Genomic DNA, 19,950 nt, shown 5'->3' on the forward strand with positions numbered 1-19,950 from the left:
TGTGGCTGGTAGCCCAATAGAAGTGGCCGGTATCCCCCATAAATGTGTCCAGTAGCCCCCACAGATGTGGCCGGTAGCCCCATAGAAGTGGCCGGTAGCCCTCTCTCCTTTTAGCCATGTACATTGTGGCTCTACTCCAATCTGATGCACTAATAAGACCTATTTGCACTATGCTGTAAATTTGTATAGTTTTACAAACAGCCCAAATTCAATAAATCTTGTTTTATCACGGTGTTTGCCTGAGTCACAGTTTGTTCTAGGATAGATATTTATTTTTATTGCACCATCCGGATCTACTGTTCCCACAAGCGAGGGGAGTGGACGGCAGTAATGCCGCTGTCCGGTCCTGCAAGTAAACAGCCTCTGCATACAAAGGAGAACTAAAGGATGACGGCTGTCCCTTCTGTCTCCAATATACAGTGACTATATGGACACACGGAATAATTATCCAACTAAACAGATAAACCTGCCAGTCACCCAATGGGTGCACAACTTTAGTTTTTCATCTAAGAGCCACATTGTCAACGCATGTATTATCCTAATGCCCACGGTAAACTTATTTAATGTACATTATACTGTATATATATATATATATATATATATATATATATGCATATACCGTATCTACAGTAGCTTATGGGGGGTCGGCGGCAGTGGAGAGGGGTCACAGGACGCAGGGTCGCTGCTGCTGGAAGATGGCGGTGTAGGAGTGGAGCGATGCTGCGGACCACAGGTTGGGAGGAGGGGGTGTCCCGATGGTGTGACGCTGCGGACCCTAAGCTTCAATAAAATGTTTGAGACAGGAGTGGAGTCCATCGATTTCCCAGCGGTGGGCTTCAGGAAAATGGCCCACGGAGGCAGCGCTTAAGACCGACCCCATTTTCCTACCAGATTTGGGGAAAAAGAAGTATGTCTCATAAGCCAAAAAATACGGTAGATATGTATATATACCATATATATATGTGTAATATACAGTGGGGCAAAAAAGTATTTAGTCAGTCAGCAATAGTGCAAGTTCCACCACTTAAAAAGATGAGAGGCGTCTGTAATTTACATCATAGGTAGACCTCAACTATGGGAGACAAACTGAGAAAAAAAAATCCAGAAAATCACATTGTCTGTTTTTTTAACATTTTATTTGCATATTATGGTGGAAAATAAGTATTTGGTCAGAAACAAAATTTCATCTCAATACTTTGTAATATATCCTTTGTTGGCAATGACAGAGGTCAAACGTTTTCTGTAAGTCTTCACAAGGTTGCCACACACTGTTGTTGGTATGTTGGCCCATTCCTCCATGCAGATCTCCTCTAGAGCAGTGATGTTTTTGGCTTTTCGCTTGGCAACACGGACTTTCAACTCCCTCCAAAGGTTTTCTATAGGGTTGAGATCTGGAGACTGGCTAGGCCACTCCAGGACCTTGAAATGCTTCTTACGAAGCCACTCCTTCATTGCCCTGGCTGTGTGCTTTGGATCATTGTCATGTTGAAAGACCCAGCCACGTTTCATCTTCAATGCCCTTGCTGATGGAAGGAGGTTTGCACTCAAAATCTCACGATACATGACCCCATTCATTCTTTCATGTACCCGGATCAGTCGTCCTGGCCCCTTTGCAGAGAAACAGCCCCAAAGCATGATGTTTCCACCACCATGCTTTACAGTAGGTATGGTGTTTGATGGATGCAACTCAGTATTCTTTTTCCTCCAAACACAACAAGTTGTGTTTCTACCAAACAGTTCCAGTTTGGTTTCATCAGACCATAGGACATTCTCCCAAAACTCCTCTGGATCATCCAAATGCTCTCCAGCAACCTTCAGACGGGCCCGGACATGTACTGGCTTAAGCAGTGGGACACGTCTGGCACTGCAGGATCTGAGTCCATGGTGGCGTAGTGTGTTACTTATGGTAGGCCTTGTTACATTGGTCCCAGCTCTCTGCAGTTCATTCACTTGGTCTCCCCTCGTGGTTCTGGGATTTTTGCTCACCGTTCTTGTGATCATTCTGACCCCACGGGGTGGGATTTTGCGTGGAGCCCCAGATCGAGGGAGATTATCAGTGGTCTTGTATGTCTTCCATTTTCTAATTATTGCTCCCACTGTTGATTTCTTCACTCCAAGCTGGTTGGCTATTGCAGATTCAGTCTTCCCAGCCTGGTGCAGGGCTACAATTTTGTTTCTGGTGTCCTTTGACAGCTCTTTGGTCTTCACCATAGTGGAGTTTGGAGTCAGACTGTTTGAGGGTGTCCACAGGTGTCTTTTTATACTGATAACAAGCTTAAACAGGTGCCATTACTACAGGTAATGAGTGGAGGAAAGAGGAGACTCTTAAAGAAGAAGTTACAGGTCTGTGAGAGCCAGAAATCTTGATTGTTTGTTTCTGACCAAATACTTATTTTCCACCATAATATGCAAATAAAATGTTAAAAAAACAGACAATGTGATTTTCTGGATTTTTTTTCTCAGTTTGTCTCCCATAGTTGAGGTCTACCTATGATGTAAATTACAGACGCCTCTCATCTTTTTAAGTGGTGGAACTTGCACTATTGCTGACTGACTAAATACTTTTTTGCCCCACTGTATATACCTGTATATACCTGAGGCTCCTCCTTCAGGCAGGTTAACAAATGAATTACTGAAACAAGAACACAACATTAAGAGATATTACAGTAGGACAGTTGTGCATAGGGTGATGGCGGTATTCATTTTTTATTTCGCCTCTCCGCTGCACAGATATTAGCAATCAAAGTATTGGCAGCAAGTGAGTTAACTTTTCTTAAGTCCAAGTGGGAATGATCAGACAGCAACTCATACAGGGAGATAAGTACACGCCCCTCAGTGAAAACTATCTGATAACACCCACTTTAAGTTAACACATTAGGTGCCAAATACTTTGATTGCTAATATCTCTGCAACAGAGAGGCGAAATTTAATGAAAAAAAAAAAGATTAATTCCCCTCTGCAGTCACTATTACATTTTGTATCCAGCTCGGCATGAAAAATCTGTTGAAATGTCGTTCAAGCACCTGTCACTTGCCATATGTGTAACTTTTTACTTGGTGTAAATGCCACTGTTTTCCAGAATCTGGTGATGTTTTCCTTTTGTTTCAGCTCCTCGTCATTCTTGTGGTAGTTCCCTCTTCCCTGTATGTAAATCAAGTATTTTCTTTTGCCAACTAGGTGCTGCTCTCAAGAAGATGCAAACAGAGAAGCTTATAGGACCTCGCCCCTTGGTTAACAAGTCTAGATTAACATACAAGAAAAGAGAGTCATACTTAAGGAATGGAGCAAAATAAAAACAACAGCAAAATTTACACCAGGTAACAAAAATACAAATGGCAAGTAGCAGGTTCTCTTCTGCAGTCTATTCTGGAGGTCTGATTAGTATTTTCAGCAATCAACGCTTCAAGGTGAGGACCCTTTTCCTATAAAGTTGTGTTACAAAATCCCAGTATCAGAAACCTGTAAACAGTACCAAAGTGGTTTCCCTATTTATTCAGACTTTTCATTCTGGAATCAGCAGTGATCTATCAGACTTCACCAATGTGATCATATCACACTTATTTATAACATATCTCAGGATTATTTTCAATGGATCTCCCCTTTAAAGATAATCTGTCACGAGATTTTTTGGCGGCGCATCTGTTGATGACACAGAACCAGGGGCTCCTTCCCTGTCCTTAACACTAGGGGGCGCCCTAGCTCGCCCTGTTCCCCAGATGACTTCTGAAGGTGAAGATGCCGTGGCCACGTATCTTGCCTTATCTCCTGATCTCAATTCTGATGCTTCAAGGTATCTCCAAGCTTACTCGTCTCTGCTGATCCAAGGTGCAGTCTGCATTTGCAACTCTGCTGCATCAAAATACTTGTTTTCAAATGCGTCTGCAGGTTCAAGGTTCTGTCCGCACATTCAACTTTGCTGTATCAAGATACTTGCCTGTCTACTCGTCTCAACTGATCCTAGGTGCTAAACTCTGCTGCATCCAGCACTTCCAGATATCTTGCTCTACTAGCCCTCGGTGTTCTAGGAGGCATTTGGCTAGCCCAGCTCCGTGGCAATCTATGCCTCTAGTTAGTGCTGCTCTCCTTTACCTATGGATTAGTAAATCTACTTCACCAGGTGAGCACCAACACCTGTATTGCAGCAATGTGTCACTTTTCATAAAACCTCAGCAGGAGCCAAGCTCTGAGTCCTCTTGTTCATGATCAGTTTGCAAATGTTGAGATGCCAAAATGCAGGTGTGAATGGTACCATAAAAAGTTTTATGTCAGTGAGTCAAATTTATTGATCCAATTGGAGAAAAAGCAAAAGACTTAAAAAATGAACATAAAGAACACAATGACCATTGCGCCAACTTTCTCATTTTTCTATTTTCTGTATTTTTGCATTAGTTTGTATTTCGGGGACAGTCCAATCGCATTAGGGTTAAATGTGCTAACTTCACCGCTCCGATCTTTTGCATCTTATTTAACCCCTTTCTTCCAGCAAACAATGCACTTAGCTCTGATTTCTCAATTCCACCTTCCCCTCCTTTCTGCTCCCTCCTCTTTACCACTCCCAGGTAACACAGAGCGGTGGCTTTGGTGCTGTCTTCAGTGTCTTCTGCGTGTGATCACTTCTTCTGGTTCCATCTCAGAATCCCTATTCATGTGGAAAATCATGTCCTCGGAAATAAGTTGCTTGTCCAGTTCAACCGCAAGGTTTGGGCATGTGGAGGGTTTAGAAAATGGACAATGAGGTTTGAAGGACGTCTTTTTTGGGCTCAGAGCTACTTCAGAAATGAAGAGGACTCTTCTTCTTATGCTTCTTCTGTGCGGTAAGTTTCCCTTTTTTCAAATGCTTCTGTGACACCTGTTGTAATTATTTTAAAGGATTGTTCCCAAAATATTAGGATAGCCCCTAACTTACTGATATCTGGGGGTCTGACTTTTATGATCGCCTGAGATTGGGGTTCTGGGACCCTTAACTTGGCCGTTCTCTGGTCAGCAGTCCCATAGGAAATGGATGGTCTATCATGTGCACTATTTAAGAATGGGTAGAGCCCGATAGGGGATAACTTAATATTTTGGGAATAATTTATAAATTGTATCTCTATTATAAGGGTTCTCTGTGTAGGTGGTTGAGCTGCAAACCCAAGAACATGAGTGACACCATATCTGGGCGGAAAAACCAAGCTCAATATTTACAGTACTAGATGGTGGCCCGATTCTAACGCATCTGGTATTCTGCCATCAGGACTATCATTAGTCTATTAGGATGAATTTTATATTGTGATAGTTTTAGATTCCATACTTTGTATATTTTGATTTGCACTTTTACATAAACTATGTATGGAGTGGTGTTTGTTTTCAATCCATGAACTGTTAGAGTATCGGCTACGGTCACACCACCGTCTTTCTCCCATCGGAGAAAATTGGTCTGATTATGCTAATCACACACCGATCAGAGTTTGATTGGAGTTTGATCCGATTTTCTCAGAGGTGGAGAACAAAAAAAAAAATATCTCCACCTTCTCCATTCAGTCTGTCCGTGAAAATCAGACCGCGACATCTGATTGACGTCTGATGTTCTCCATGGACCTATAGGCTTGAATGGCCGAGCACAATCCGATAATCGAATGTTGTGATTTTTTTCCATCAGACATGTGCACGGCCCCATAGAATAACATGGAGACGAGTGCAAATCTCTTAAAACGACACATAGCACTTGTCCGATTTCTGCGGTCGTCTGCACAAACCCTTAGGATACCTTATTGTTATGTTTCTTGTGTTTGAAGATGTCACTTTATGGTTTCTGCTGAATATATAATCTTTGGTTGGTTGATCAATAACAATCAGTTTTCTGCAAAATAAGGATTGCAGCTTGTAGTATCTGATGATAATATTGTATATGGACTTACAGCTGTGACGTGCGGCCAAGACGTCTGCAGCTATTACAACGTGACGGACAGTATTAGCAACGACGGGATGTCTCTTCAGCTTGTGAATATCAGATCTGTGAAAGACTGGCGGGAACCTACCATTGTAAAAGTGGATATGACCTTCAGAGGAGTCCTGGAAATGGTACAGTATATACAAAGATACGACTATTATATATATATATGAGAAAAAAGGAAAACAGCTGAAGCCATTGGAATATTGGTTTGGAGAGCTTTGCACTACAAGTGTGGTAATATGATGCTGTTCTAATTTTTCTCTCTCTATATATATATATACTTCACCTATGTTGCCTCATCTTCTATAGTCACAAGGTGTGTCTCACCGGCACTTACACACCTGCAGATGAGACGCAGGCGGATAAAAGTTTTATCAAATTAACATTTTATAAGTCCGGTTACTGCTTATTATAATATCGGTAAAAAATGTTCATTCATTCTGGCATGGATTTTTGAAGCAAGTACACCAGCCTTATCAGTCTAGGACAGTGTTTCTCAACTCCAGTCCTCAAGACCAACCAATAGGTCAAGTTTTCAGAATTCCCTTAGTATTCCACACGTAATAATTTAATCACCAGCTCAAGCATTAATTCCATCGCCTATGCAATGCTAAGGAAATCCTGAAAACATGACCTGTAGTGGGCCTTGAGGACTGGAGTCGAGAAACACTGGTCTAGGAGATCTATTTTACAGGGGTTGACTGATTACAAGATGTGAGGTTGGATGTCACAGAGCAGTATCGGTAAAAGGCTGGCAGCACCTAAAAGGTCCTAAGGGAACCATAGTCTTCGAATTTTGACCGATTTTCTGCCCCTGAGTTGCGGCCATGAAGTGGCTGCTGACCGGTGGAGTGGGTTTGCAGAGAATAGTCAGAAAGCTGAATCAGTACCAGGTGGTCAGAATAGGAATAAAGTCATCAGGCAGAAGAATAGTCAAAGCACGAGCAGGGATCAGTAATGGGAATCAAATTAGTTGGGCAGGAGCAGAGTAAAAGAAGTGAACCAGAGTAAGTAGCATTTATAACTGGCAACTAGAAGAAGGAAGCAAAAGGTTTACAAAGTGTGTAGTTCCTCCCAAGGCTCACAGAAGATCCTTAAAGGGAAAATCATGTCCAATAATTAACCCCCAAACTACATGCATAGAATGAACCACAAGTCCCAGCATATTCCACAGAACTGCATCTTCGTCCCACTTCGTCCGCAATAAAGTTATGGTGCCACCAATCAATAGAAGCAGAAGGAGCAAGTACAGACTTTGATGTTACACTGGACTTTGCCTGACCTCGGCTTTGTCACAATCTACTGAATTTAGAGCCTGATATTGGAAATTAAAGCAGATGTGACACCAGATTCCGCTACTCACGTGCGTGTGGGCAATGAGTGATGCAGATGACATCGCCGTCATACGTTAAAAAAATGTCAGCCAAACCCATCTAGTTCAGCTGGACGGGCTTACTATCTAATGTGTTTAAGGGTGTCCAAAATCATACACGTTGGCATATGTCGGGAGAAAATAAGGTTGAGCATATTTTATTTCAACATGCCCAATCGTTTTTATCTTATGGGAGATCATCCACCACCAGGGGTGTCTAGCAGAGGCTTATCCCCTTCGCCTATTGAAAACACATGCATGCTTGTCTGAGCTGAGCTTGCATGTTTATGAGGGTGATGGGAGGAATAGCTGTCGGTGGCTGACGGTAGTCAGAGCGTTGAGGCCGGTTTTACAGCAGGTTTACATCTAGTCATGGCAAGACTAATAGCTGTAAACTATGTTGATAAAACCAACAAAAAAATCTTTGAGAAGAACTTCAACGTTTTTAACTATTTTTCTTTTTTACAGGATGAAAAACTTCAAATTATGACAACCTTGATGGACTTTGAAATGGTGAGACGTTTGTGAGTGGTATGAGACTGCACTAAGTAAATAGCCTCCAGAAAAAGACTGACATGTTCACAACAGATGGACAGGATCAGATGGCATTGTACAATCCCTGTGCTTACCCTGGCATGCCAGGCTTGGTTTTTCACTGTCCTTAAGGAGAAACATGACCCATGAGACCCTAGTCAAAGGTCTCTCACCGAGCCAAATCAGATCCTGTGCGTAGCACTGATGAGAGGCAACACCCCAAAACACGTGTCTGTAAATTGAGATTCTGGTTTGGCTTTTATCCTAAGTCATGTGACAAGGCTCGTTAAAGGGTCGATTTTGACTTTTAGGATCAATACATCCATTAGGTGACACTAGAGCTCAAGCCCTCTATGAAGAGACAGTCTGCCATTCCGACACCAGCAGAGAGCTTGCGTCACCCTCTTTGTCGGAGACATGATGAAGTTGGTTGGTTGGATCATCCTATTTCCGAGCCCAACTTGTAGTCCCTCAAGTTTTGAGTTTCTGGTGAGATGTGACCTTCGAGAAGGAGATTCTTCTCCCCTCCCTGTCTATTGATGACATGATGAATAAAGGATGGCTGTTTAGTTCAGTTCATCCGGTAAGCCACCTGGTTCTTAATGTCAACCAACATGGAAAAGCTAATGAACTGGACCAAAAAGCCATCCCATGCCATCAACATACAAGGAAGCTCTCTGCCACATTTCAGGAGAAGTTGCTAACGCCTGGGACCACCGATCTCTGAAATAGGATGAACCACTAAGTTTTGAAAAATTAATAATATACCGTAAGTTTGTTAATTTCAATCACAGTAACTCACTTTTCCTATTGTCCGACATCTCCTTGGGTTCGTTATATGACATGGCTACTGTCCTGGAGACTTGGTCACTGGTCTCCTCAGAGATTACTCTCAACTCTTGTGACCTCTGTACTTGTACGGGATGCTGATCGTTCACACTCTCCATATTGACAATTTGGGATCAAGCATTATACAATGAGCCAATATTTCCAAGGCCAAGTCCACTGGTACCTCTTATTGGGGCCATTGGGGAACGCCATTCCCTCTCTGATGCCATCATGGGCTCTATGGCAATGGTAATGGACTTATCTTCATCATATCCGTCCTTATTCCGTCCTTTGCTTCTCCACCTGTCTTCCAGGTTCATAGTTTCCAATCTCTTCTACATTTTCATATCAAAAGCCAATTGCGTTAATTACAGACCGGTCATTGATATTAATGTTAGGGTTATTAGTCTACGGATTACTGATCTTCTTGGCTTTTTAACAGATCTGGGAAAATCAGTTCATATCCTGGAATCCTGAGGACTTTTGTGGGATAAACCGTATCCTCATACCGGAGGGCTCAGTGTGGATCCCTGACATCAACATAGCGGAAATGTAAGAAAAAAAAACCAGGAGTATATTCTTGTTATAATGAACCTACAAAATAAATGTAGCCAGGGGAATGCTTAGAGTATTGGGTCCAGATGATGGGAAGACACCCTTTTATTAATTTAAAGCTTTTATATCAAAGCGGCCAACGATTTAATGTTTTATATTACACATAAGGTTTTGCCTAGACATTGCTAAGAAGTTTTGGGACGTGATCTATATTCTGGAATATCGTTTGCTGCCTGTTTCGCCTGCCCCCAGTGTAAGCAGCTATAAAATCAACCATAATCTAAAAGTAAAGTGTTCTTGTTTCACCTGACTATGGGGAACTCCTGACGAAGTGCGCTTAAAGGCGCACCGGACTGTCACACTTTAGTGCGCTTAAAAACTGCACTTTTTTACTTTCAACAGGACGGAGGATGACTCTCTGGATGTGCTGTACATGCAGCTGTATTACAACGGCACTATAAGGAGGACTAAAACTCTGAAAGTGGTGACCACGTGTCCCCTTGACCTCTACAAGTTCCCTTTTGACACACAAAAGTGCAATCTAACATTTGGCACGAGCATGAATCCAGGTGAGGACAAGCAGAGGGATGGCGGCCGTCCGGTTTTACCTGTTATTTATTAACACGTGAATATTATTATACTGCAGAGTTTTGACTTCACCCCTTTAAGCGTAATATCTATAGCGCTGCCACAAGGCGGCTTTACACAAGGATTATTGGAAGCACTAGATGGTGGCCCGATTCTAACGCATCGGGTATTCTAGAATATGCATGGCCACGTAGTACCGTATATTGCTCAGCCCATGTAGTATATTGCCCAGCCACGTAGTATATTGCTCAGCCCATGTAGTATATTGCCCAGCCACGTAGTATATTGCACAGCGATGTAGTATATTGCCCAGCCACGTAGTATATTGCGCAGCCCACGTAGTATATTGCCCAGCCACATAGTATATTGCACAGCGACGTAGTATATTGCCCAGCCACGTAGTATATTGCCCAGTGACGTAGTATATTGCCCAGTCACGTAGTATATTGCCCAGCCACGTAGTACATTGCCCAGCCACGTAGTATATTGCCCAGTTACGTACTATATTGCCCAGCGATGTAGTATATTGCCCAGTTACGTAGTATATTGCCCAGCCACATAGTATATTGCCCAGTCACATAGCATATTGCCCTGTCACGTAGTATATTGCCCAGCCACGTAGTATATTGCCCAGCCATGTAGTATATTGCCCAGTTACGTAGTATATTGCCCAGCCACATAGTATATTGCCCAGTCACATAGTATATTGCCCTGTCACGTAGTATATTGCCCAGCCACGTAGTATATTGCCCAGTCACGTAGTATATTGCCCAGTCACATAGTATATTGCCCAGCCACGTAGTATATTGCCCAGCCATGTAGTATATTGCCCAGTTACGTAGTATATTGCCCAGCCACATAGTATATTGCCCAGTCACATAGTATATTGCCCTGTCACGTAGTATATTGCCCAGCCACGTAGTATATTGCCCAGTCACGTAGTATATTGCCCAGTCACATAGTATATTGCCCAGCCACATAGTATATTGCCCAGTCACATAGTATATTGCCCTGTCACGTAGTATATTGCCCAGTCACGTAGTATATTGCCCAGTCACGTAGTATATTGCCCAGTCACATAGTATATTGCCCAGTCACATAGTATATTGCCCTGTCATGTAGTATATTGCCCAGCCACGTAGTATATTGCCCAGTGGCGTAGTATACAGCATAGAGTCACATAGTATATTGCCCAGCCACGTAGTATATTGCCCAGTCACGTAGTATATTGCCCAGTCACATAGTATATTGCCCAGCCACATAGTATATTGCCCAGTCACATAGTATATTGCCCTGTCACGTAGTATATTGCCCAGTCACGTAGTATATTGCCCAGTCACGTAGTATATTGCCCAGCCATATAGTATATTGCCCAGTCACATAGTATATTGCCCTGTCACGTAGTATATTGCCCAGCCACGTAGTATATTGCCCAGTGACGTAGTATATTGCCCAGCCACGTAGTATATTGCCCAGCCACGTAGTATATTGCCCAGTGACGTAGTATATTGCCCAGCCACGTAGTATATTGCCCAGTGACGTAGTATACAGCACAGAGCCACGTAGTATATTGCCCAGTGACATAGTATACAGCACAGAGCCACGTAGTATATTGCCCAGTTACGTAGTATGTTGCCCAGTGACGTAGTATACAGCACAGAGTCACATAGTATATTGCCCAGCCACGTAGTATATTGCCCAGTGATGTAGTATATTGCCCAGTGACGTAGTATATTGCCCAGCGACGTAGTATACAGCACAGAGCCACGTAGTATATTGCCCAGCCACGTATCTCACAGGTTAAAAAATAAAAAATAAACATACTCATCTAACGATCCGAGGGCCCTTTGTAGTTCTAACATACTCTCCATTCTCGTCGCTGCTCCTCAGTTTCCTGTCTCTCCGCCTCCTGGGATCCAATGGCGCTGTGTCGATGGGCGCGCGGCTGCCGCCATCTTCCGTTCCCAGGATGCTTTGCGAAAATACCCAGATGACTTAGCGGTCTCGTGAGACCGCTAGGTCTTCTGGGTAATTTCGCAAAGTATCGCTGGGAAAGGAAGATGGCGGCAGGCGCGAGCGCCTCAGCGGACAACGGAGGATGAGTATAGCAGGTTTTTTGTTTTTTTTAACATTACTTTTTTTTACTATTGATGCCGCATAGGCAGCATCAATAGTAAAAGGTTGGGGACACACAGGGTGAATAGCGGCGGTAACGGAGTGCGTTACCCGCGGCATAACGCGGTCCGTTACCGCCTGCATTAACCCTGTGTTAGCGGTGACCGGAGGGGAGTATGGAGCGGGCGCCGGGGACAGTGCGGGAAGTAAGGAGCGGCCATTTTCTTCCGGACTGTGCCCGTCGCTGATTGGTCGTGGCTGTTTTGCAGCGACCAATCAGCGACTTGGATTTCCATGATAGACAGAGGCCACAACCAATGAATATCCGTGACAGACAGAAGGACCGACGGAAGTACCCCTTGTTCATGGTCTCCTAATCCAGTAATACTGCCATGACCCCTAAATACCCCCTTAAAGCAAATAATGTGCCCTTTAAAACAAATAAAGCTCCATTTACAAAGTGTTCTTGCTCCTTTAATGCCTCCTTCAAAAGTAATGATGCTCCCTTTATTGTCCCCTCGTAGTCCAATAAAGCAACCTTTGTACCAGAAATAAAGATTATACTCGCCTAATTCAGGTGACCACAGGTAGCACAATGCTGGGGCGTTGCCATCTTATAGGTTGTAAGTCTACGGCACCTTGTGGCTCATATGATGGAGAGTGGTGGTGCAGGGAGCCTGTGACTCCCTGCTCCACCATACCATCCAACTGCATCAGCGTCATGTTGACACCAATACAGTTCGAAGTGGCGCTAGTTTTGGGCATATAAACTGCTCAGGATCTTCAACATTGGTGATTTTACTGTTTTTACCAATTAATAGGCAATCCAAAATGTTGTCCAAGCTAATTAGACTGACTTCCAAAGAAGTAGGACCTACTAACGATGTGCAATCTCCCACCAGTGTCCGATGTCCTGCTGGTCCCGTCCTCCAGTGACGTGCTCGTTACGTTAACGTCAATGCAAGAATTTGCAAAGTCAGAATGGGATCTCAAAAAAATCAACGTTTTTCATGTAAATGTTTCCAAGTCAGGAGAGGTTTGGAGCAAAGTCATTTATCAGGTGATTCCATCCAAACATATTGCACAAGGGGTCACAGCCTGAAGTCTCTCGCCAAGTAGAGAAGCCCTTTAAGTAGTCGGATTTTCCAGTTATTAATGTTTCTTTCATGTCATTCGCAGATCCTGATCAGGCGGGCTCCGGTTCTGTACGTCATCAATCTCATCATCCCGGCCTGTCTGCTTGTGTTAGTAGACGTGGCGAGCATGTTCATCCCAATGGAGGGCGGTGAGCGCCTGGGATTTAAGATAACAGTCGTGCTTGGATTCTCTGTGCTGCTGTTGATTTTAAATGATTTTCTGCCTAACACCGATAATCCCCCAATATTGGGTATGTGCATTAATGCTTATAGCTCGTATAGCACTACTGTGGATAAAGGGGGCTCCAGGTTGCATTTTGTTAAAAAAATCAAACAAGCAAAAAAAAACACTTTTCTTCACTCCCCCTCCCCAGGTCCTGCACTGAGTCTCCACTTTCCCCACCTTGAAAGCGCTGCAGCCAATTAGTGAGCTCAGCAGCTTGTGCTGTCACTAAGGCCAGAGAAATCACTGATTGACTGCAGCGTTGTCAAAGTGACCACATGGCTGCAGACAATAAAAGACACCGGAAACACCAGCAGGGACTCGGCGCTGGACCTGGCGAGGGAGAGTAAAGCGCAGTTTGTTTGTTGTTTAAAAAAAACTTCAGCCGGGGTAAATGGGTTCTCCAAAACCAGAAAACTCCTTTAAAAGGGCTTCACAGCTGTCCACGCATGGCAGACATGGCCGAAGTCTCCTGTGGTCGGATGTAAGCGATGGCGGCGCACACTACAATACTGCAGTTTATTTCCCACTTAAGACAATTTTACTGTTAACTCCCATAATTCCAATATTCGAAGTTAAAAAAATATATATATTTTTTTCTTCTGGTGTTTGACTGTGTGCTTTCCATGTTCAGGTGTCTTCTGCATGGTATGTCTACTGATAATGATTATTAGCATCATCGACTCCATCTTTATATCCTATATGCTGTACCTGTCTGCTGTCAGGCCGGAGGTGCCCAAATGGTTGAAGCTTTGGGTACTGAAGCGATTGGCATTTGTCCTTCGAATTTCTACCCATCAAGAGTTAACAGATTCCATGACTCATGCAGCTAACAATAAAGGTATGGATGTATATGTCTTCTTGGGGTAATAGAGAGGCGTCCCCTTTCTTTTTTGAGACGGTTATTAAGAGTGAACCCATGGAACCACTGGTGGACACAGACAGAAGAGGGCCCCTGTGCAAGAACGGTATAGGGCCCCTTGCAGGCCAACAGCTCATCATAAGACACAATTCCACCTGCTTGGAGGTGGTAATGGTCTCCTTACTTCTTAAGTTGGGCCCCTGAACAGTCATGGTGAACCAGTGATATGTCCACCACTGCAGGTGAAATGTATGCCCAAGTGATAACTGCTAATCCGGCAGCCGGACCTCCAGTAATCCGAGTGATTATCAATCAATTATTCCCGCCCTAATGTGAATACCTTTGCTTCTAGCTATGGACGAATCTCCTGCAGCTCAAGAGTCAGAAGCCGAAACTAATAGACAACTGGTGAAGAACTCCAGGGACAGTCCAGAGATTAAGCTACTCAAGAGATTACTATTGGAACTGCTCATGGTCCGCCGACATCTCATTGTCTCCAAAAAGGAAGAGACAGCAAAGTCAGAATGGCACTTAGTAGCTTTTGTCTTGGACAGGTTCATTCTCATCCTCTATCTGATAATTGTGACAGTCATTGCACTAATAGTGGTGTTGGCTTGGGCTGCTTAAAAAAAACTTGAACTAGGTTTATGTGTTGCATGATATAGCAAATTTTATGACCATATTGGACAATTCTGCTGAAACATTCCGGAGGTTCACAGAAAAAAAGGGGAAACTTCCCAGACTCCTCAAAGACTAGGCAAAGCCAAAAAGATAATCTGTCAGCAGGTTTTTGCATTTCATCTGAGTGCAGCATAATATAGAGCAAAAGAGTCTGATTCCAGGGACGCGTCACTTATTAAGCTGGGTGCTGTAGTTTCAATACAGTCAGTGTTTTATCAGCAGGAGATTATCACTGCCGGACTAGTTCTCATGTGCCTCCTAGTCAGGCTGATCTGTGTAACCACGCCCCCACCACCGATTGGCAGACTGCTGACAATGTACACAAGAAACTGCCAATCAGTGATGTGGAAGGGGTTATACAGAGTTCCTCATTCAGAGAACTGCTACATCTACAGCAGAGAAAATAGGGATTCTAGGCAAACTACAGCAAGCAGTCGAGTAAGTGACACATCGCTGGAATCTTTTATAAGGTGTAAGTAGAAGAACAGGGTGGTTACTGTGTAACAAAGTATCCAATGTATACAAGCGGAAAGTGGACTAATCTGCCATGGTATAGCAATTATTACAGTATTTAAGAAGTCCTGGAAGATTTCACGCTACAAGGTTTTTACGATGATTCTAGAGGTAATTTGAATAAACAGGCACGGACATTGCTCTCCTTATTTGGGTACCTTCCTCGGTTCAGTTTGTAGCATTGAAGGCTGCAGATTATTTTACTCCATTCACTAAGATGGCGTAAAGGTTATTGTAAAGATCGGAGCTTGTGGGTTGTAATAGTCACCTAGGCAGGTTAACAATACAACTATTTTTTATTCCTTACTCCTATGGTTTTACAACAACTCCAGGTAGATGGCCAAATTGCATTGCCCCCAGTCCGCAAAATCCCCTCCCTGGGGCCGGAGGTCCCACTACCCCCATACCAGGTGATACTCACTGTCTGCCAACTTTTTGGTTGGCCCACAGATTTCGTATCTCCCGCCAGTATAGTCGGTCGTCAGAGTCCACGCTCCTCCAGACGACAGATAACACAACCCACGCCCATGCAGCAACAGTCCTTAGGAAAGTTCCTTAAATGTAGACGACAGATCCCTCAACAGTAGCACGTGTCCGGTCCAGCCGGTAGCGTATCTCCAAACTCCATAGATCATCCATCCATGTGCTCCAGGACCTCAGCCTAGATCCTCGCACCTCAACGTCACTCCAGCAACTCCCTGACAAGACATGAGACTTCCTGTTCTCCATCACACCCTTCTACTTAAACATTCACTTTCAGCTCAAAGAATGAGGAGTGTTCCAGAAGCCCATCACCTGGGACTGCATGTGAGACCCCCTGTGATGATGGCTCCGTTGGATCTACTATCACCATCCACACAATGGGACTATTGGCTGGGAGAACAGTGGAATGATTGCGTTCCTTGACTACTAACATTGGGTTTGGCCTTACGTATGCATAAGATCCAGCTGGATGTCTTCCTCTGCTTGGAAACATTGATTCCTGAGGATGAACTGATGAGCAAGCAAATCTCTAGATGGAAGACTGACGTAAGCGTAACTGATGCTCCGTGCTGGAAAAAGCCTGCATCTCTTAGATCCGTGGATTTCGCTCTACATCCATTGGTGTCCAATAGTCGTAGAACAAGGCCAGCTACTCAGTTATTAAAGGGAGGTTCACATCATTTGGATTTGCCTTAATACATACAGAAATTTGCACTAGAGCAGCCCTCAAAATAGGAAGGTACAGACCAGGAGATAATGTAAGACAACTGGAAAAAAGATATGGTCAATACACAGAGGTAGGGGAAAGGTTTCATACATAATGGGCTCTGTACAACTGTGGAGCCATATAGTGAATGGAATGTGAGACGTCACCATAAAAGTATGCAAAGAGTGAAAACAGCGTGAGAACTTCCCAGCGTTACAGAAAGTCAGTGAGCTGGTTCACCTGGTTTGAAATGAGAATTGTCCACATAGAATGGCGATGTCACTGTAATTGGCACAAAATTGAAAAGCATAAATTCTAGATGGAAAAAGACTTGGGTTGGCTACCTGTCCATCTCTCGGGCTGACGCAGACTTTTTCTGCATCCTCTAAATTGGAATTATCACTATGACTATGTGACTATGTATATAGCACTCTTGTTTTTAGGGAGATGTCCTATTATGTCTACAATACTGTATTTGGCGGCAGCAGACATTGTACTAGAGGTAGATACAGGAGGACAGTCTTAGGACACCTGGATGGGGAGCTTGTGGTGGCAAGGTGGGGAGGACAATTGAAAAGTAAGAAACTGATGATGTCTGGACAGGAAGAAGTGATAAGAGGTAGACAAGTGGTGATGTCAATGTTGGGCTGACACTTTGACAATTTGCTGACACTTTGAGATGTTGTACCAAGTCTGAAAGGTATCTCCTATCCTTTAGATGGGGGGGTATATTATTTCCCACTCACTGAGGTCCAACCAATCCCAAGAACCAGAGCTGTGAAGAGCTACATGTGAGTGGAGTGGTGCACTATCATCCTTATGGGAAACCATTCGAACACTGCACTTGGTTATCTCCTAGAGAATGAATGGAACGGTGGTGTGAATGATCAACCACTACTGAACTCACATGTGGCTATTGAGAGCTCATGGTCTTGGGATCAGTGGGGGTCCCAGCGATCCCCCATGGATAGTGGATAACTTCAAAACTTTGTACAACCCTTTTAAGACAATTTCCTGACACTTGTGATGGTCTTCTGACAATCTCCGATGCAGTAATAGTGTCAGTGTAACTTCCTCCACAGCTCCGTATGTAAGGGGGTCACAGAGACTGTTTTATACCCCAAGCATGTCCAGTTTAAACGTTGTTAAATGTTGCGAATTATACATGTTTTACATGTTTTAATACCATATTCTGCTATGTACATATATTTATGTGGTATGTAGATAGGGAGAGTTTAGTACCTTAAGACGGGAACTAGATGGGTTACAATAGTGTACATAGTTTATATAGGAGGAACTAACCGTGATAAGAGAGAGGGTTTTTCCTGTTCCCAGGGAGAAGGGGCCATAGAGCTCAGTCAGCTCCGCAACGTTTAAGAAAAGGGCATAGCTGTCCAGGGCCAGTGGGCCCGAAGGTTACAGCAGAAAAAGGCCACAGGTCGCTCTAAGATGTGGCAGCTTTCTACATGGGCAGATGCCCTCCTATCTGGGGTAAAACAGACAAGGGAACTCCTGAGCGTAGTGAAGCTGAACAGAGAGGACGCTGCGGTACTGGTCGAGACGGGATGAACCGGGTACAAACTGAAGGACATAGGGAAGAGCACAGGGAAAGTGAAGGATGTGAACGATGCAGAACTGTGTGTGATGCTGTAACTGATGTGGATGGCTGCAATTGAAAACAAGTAAAGTTCTACCTTTAAAGCTGGAATTGGACTCTGTCTTTTTATGTGTAACACCACCAGCAGCAGAACTTCTGCAACCCCGATGGGACCCTGATGGTGCAGAGGGTGAAGCAGAAGGTATGCCAAAAAAGGGACATTGTAGTTACGTGACAGGGAACCAGTGCGCGATTGAGCAATATGCAGTGCCCCAGAGTCCTGGTCATTGCAGTAATGTTATTCTTCCACCAGGGGGAGTGATGTTACGTCTGAAGGCAATGAAGGAGATCTTCTGTCCAGGTATCACAACCACAATACACACTTCACACTCCAGTCTGCCAGGGGGAGCCATGCTTCTATCTACTAGGGCACTCCTCACACTTAGGTAAAACTGGTGGGTTGGTTAGGAAGTTAGACAGAAGCTGACTGGAGAGAGTAGGAGATAGTCAGTCAGTCCTGACCGAGTTTGGCAGAGGCTGGTTGGAGTGGGTTCCAGCCAGCTCCAGACTGCAGCCTGCGGAAGGCGAGGATACACGGAGCTGCGGCTGCATCCCATGTGGCAGCATCCTAGGAAAGGACACGAAGGGAATTGTGTTGCAGTGAGTGAGAAACGAAGTCATAGCAGCAGGAGAGGAACATCAGTGGGAGACCAGCTAGAAGCAGGCTGCCTCCTTCTGAAGTGCAGTACCGGTAGCCAGAACACCGAGGGAGTAAGGATCTCTATGCTGTTACTTCAGAGACTGGCAGGACAGTTGATTCCACGTTGGCTGCCCGACCATATGCCCAGGAGGCAGGGTGGCAACTTGTGGGGGCTGGGGCGTCTCTAGGGTCCCTATAAAAAGCCTCAGGCCACCAGTCATACGGGTTTGTCCTATCCATCAGGGGGACAGAGAGAAAGAGACTTAACATCTACAATAGTTGTGAGGACCTTACAGAGTTGCTCAGCAGGGAGGGAATACAACGCCCAGGCACTAGAGGAAGGCTATTGAATTCCACCTGGATAAGGGGACTCTGGATTTGCCTTCAGACCGGCCGGACTCTGCCTACCCTGTGATCCGGCACCCTGGACTGTGGATGTTGAAGCCTTCAGTAAAGAGACTGCAACCTTGTGTCCTCGTTATTCACTGCGCCTTACATCATCCACCATCCACCATCTACACTCTGGGAAGCCCTGGGGACATAATTCACCTGTGGGAAGGTATACCATCTGGCTGCCATAACATCACCCCAGCGGACCCCTAAGCAGCGTCGGTCACCCTGACCGAATACTACAGGTGGTGTCACGAACATTATCCCTTTAAAGGCCTTTCCCCATTTCATCAACGGACGTTCCCGTAGGGCCACGGACCGGGTCAGCCACCGTGACATCCCCACTGGCACTGAGATGGTCATCAAAATGCGGGAGGAGGACACTTTGAGGGGCATCATAATGTAGGGGGAGCTGTGAGGGGCATCATAATGTGTCAAGGGCACTGTGAGGGACATCATAATGTGGGAGGAACTGTGAGAGGCATTAATGATTGGAGAGCACTGTGAGAAGCCTCATAGTGTGCGTGTGCGTGTGCGCGTGTGCGTGTGTGTGTGTAAGGGGGGGGGGACTGTGAGGTCAACATACTTTGTGAGGAGGTAAGGGAACTATAGGGCATTATAATGTGTGAGAGCCCTGTAAAGGGCATCAAACCGTGGTGGCATCATAATATGTGGGTGTCATCATATTCATCGACACACTTAAGGTATGTGTCCACTTTCAGGATGGCCGGCGGT

General features: G+C 44.6%; 1 protein-coding gene across 1 annotated transcript; it reads left to right on the forward strand.

Moving 5' to 3' along the window:
- Positions 1-4,566: 4,566 nt before the first annotated feature.
- On the forward strand, positions 4,567-18,236 carry LOC138648801 (5-hydroxytryptamine receptor 3A-like). The gene is made up of 9 exons (XM_069738739.1): positions 4,567-4,814; positions 5,900-6,060; positions 7,773-7,817; positions 9,109-9,218; positions 9,624-9,790; positions 12,827-12,984; positions 13,104-13,311; positions 13,918-14,124; positions 14,498-18,236. The coding sequence occupies exons 1-9, from the start codon at positions 4,778-4,780 to the stop codon at positions 14,770-14,772; spliced, it is 1,368 nt and encodes a 455-aa protein (XP_069594840.1). The 5' UTR covers positions 4,567-4,777; the 3' UTR covers positions 14,773-18,236.
- The last annotated feature ends 1,714 nt before the right edge of the window (positions 18,237-19,950 follow it).

The sequence above is a fragment of the Ranitomeya imitator genome, chromosome 9 (assembly GCF_032444005.1).
Source record: "Ranitomeya imitator isolate aRanImi1 chromosome 9, aRanImi1.pri, whole genome shotgun sequence".
Taxonomy (NCBI): Eukaryota; Metazoa; Chordata; class Amphibia; order Anura; family Dendrobatidae; genus Ranitomeya; species Ranitomeya imitator.

Coding starts and splice junctions, on each gene's coding strand:
- LOC138648801 (XM_069738739.1), top strand. CDS start 4,778: ATGAAGAGGACTCTTCTTCTTATGCTTCTTCTGTGCG. Junction 7,818..9,108: donor CCTTGATGGACTTTGAAATG/GTGAGACGTTTG, acceptor GCTTTTTAACAG/ATCTGGGAAAATCAGTTCAT. Junction 13,312..13,917: donor CGATAATCCCCCAATATTGG/GTATGTGCATTA, acceptor TTCCATGTTCAG/GTGTCTTCTGCATGGTATGT.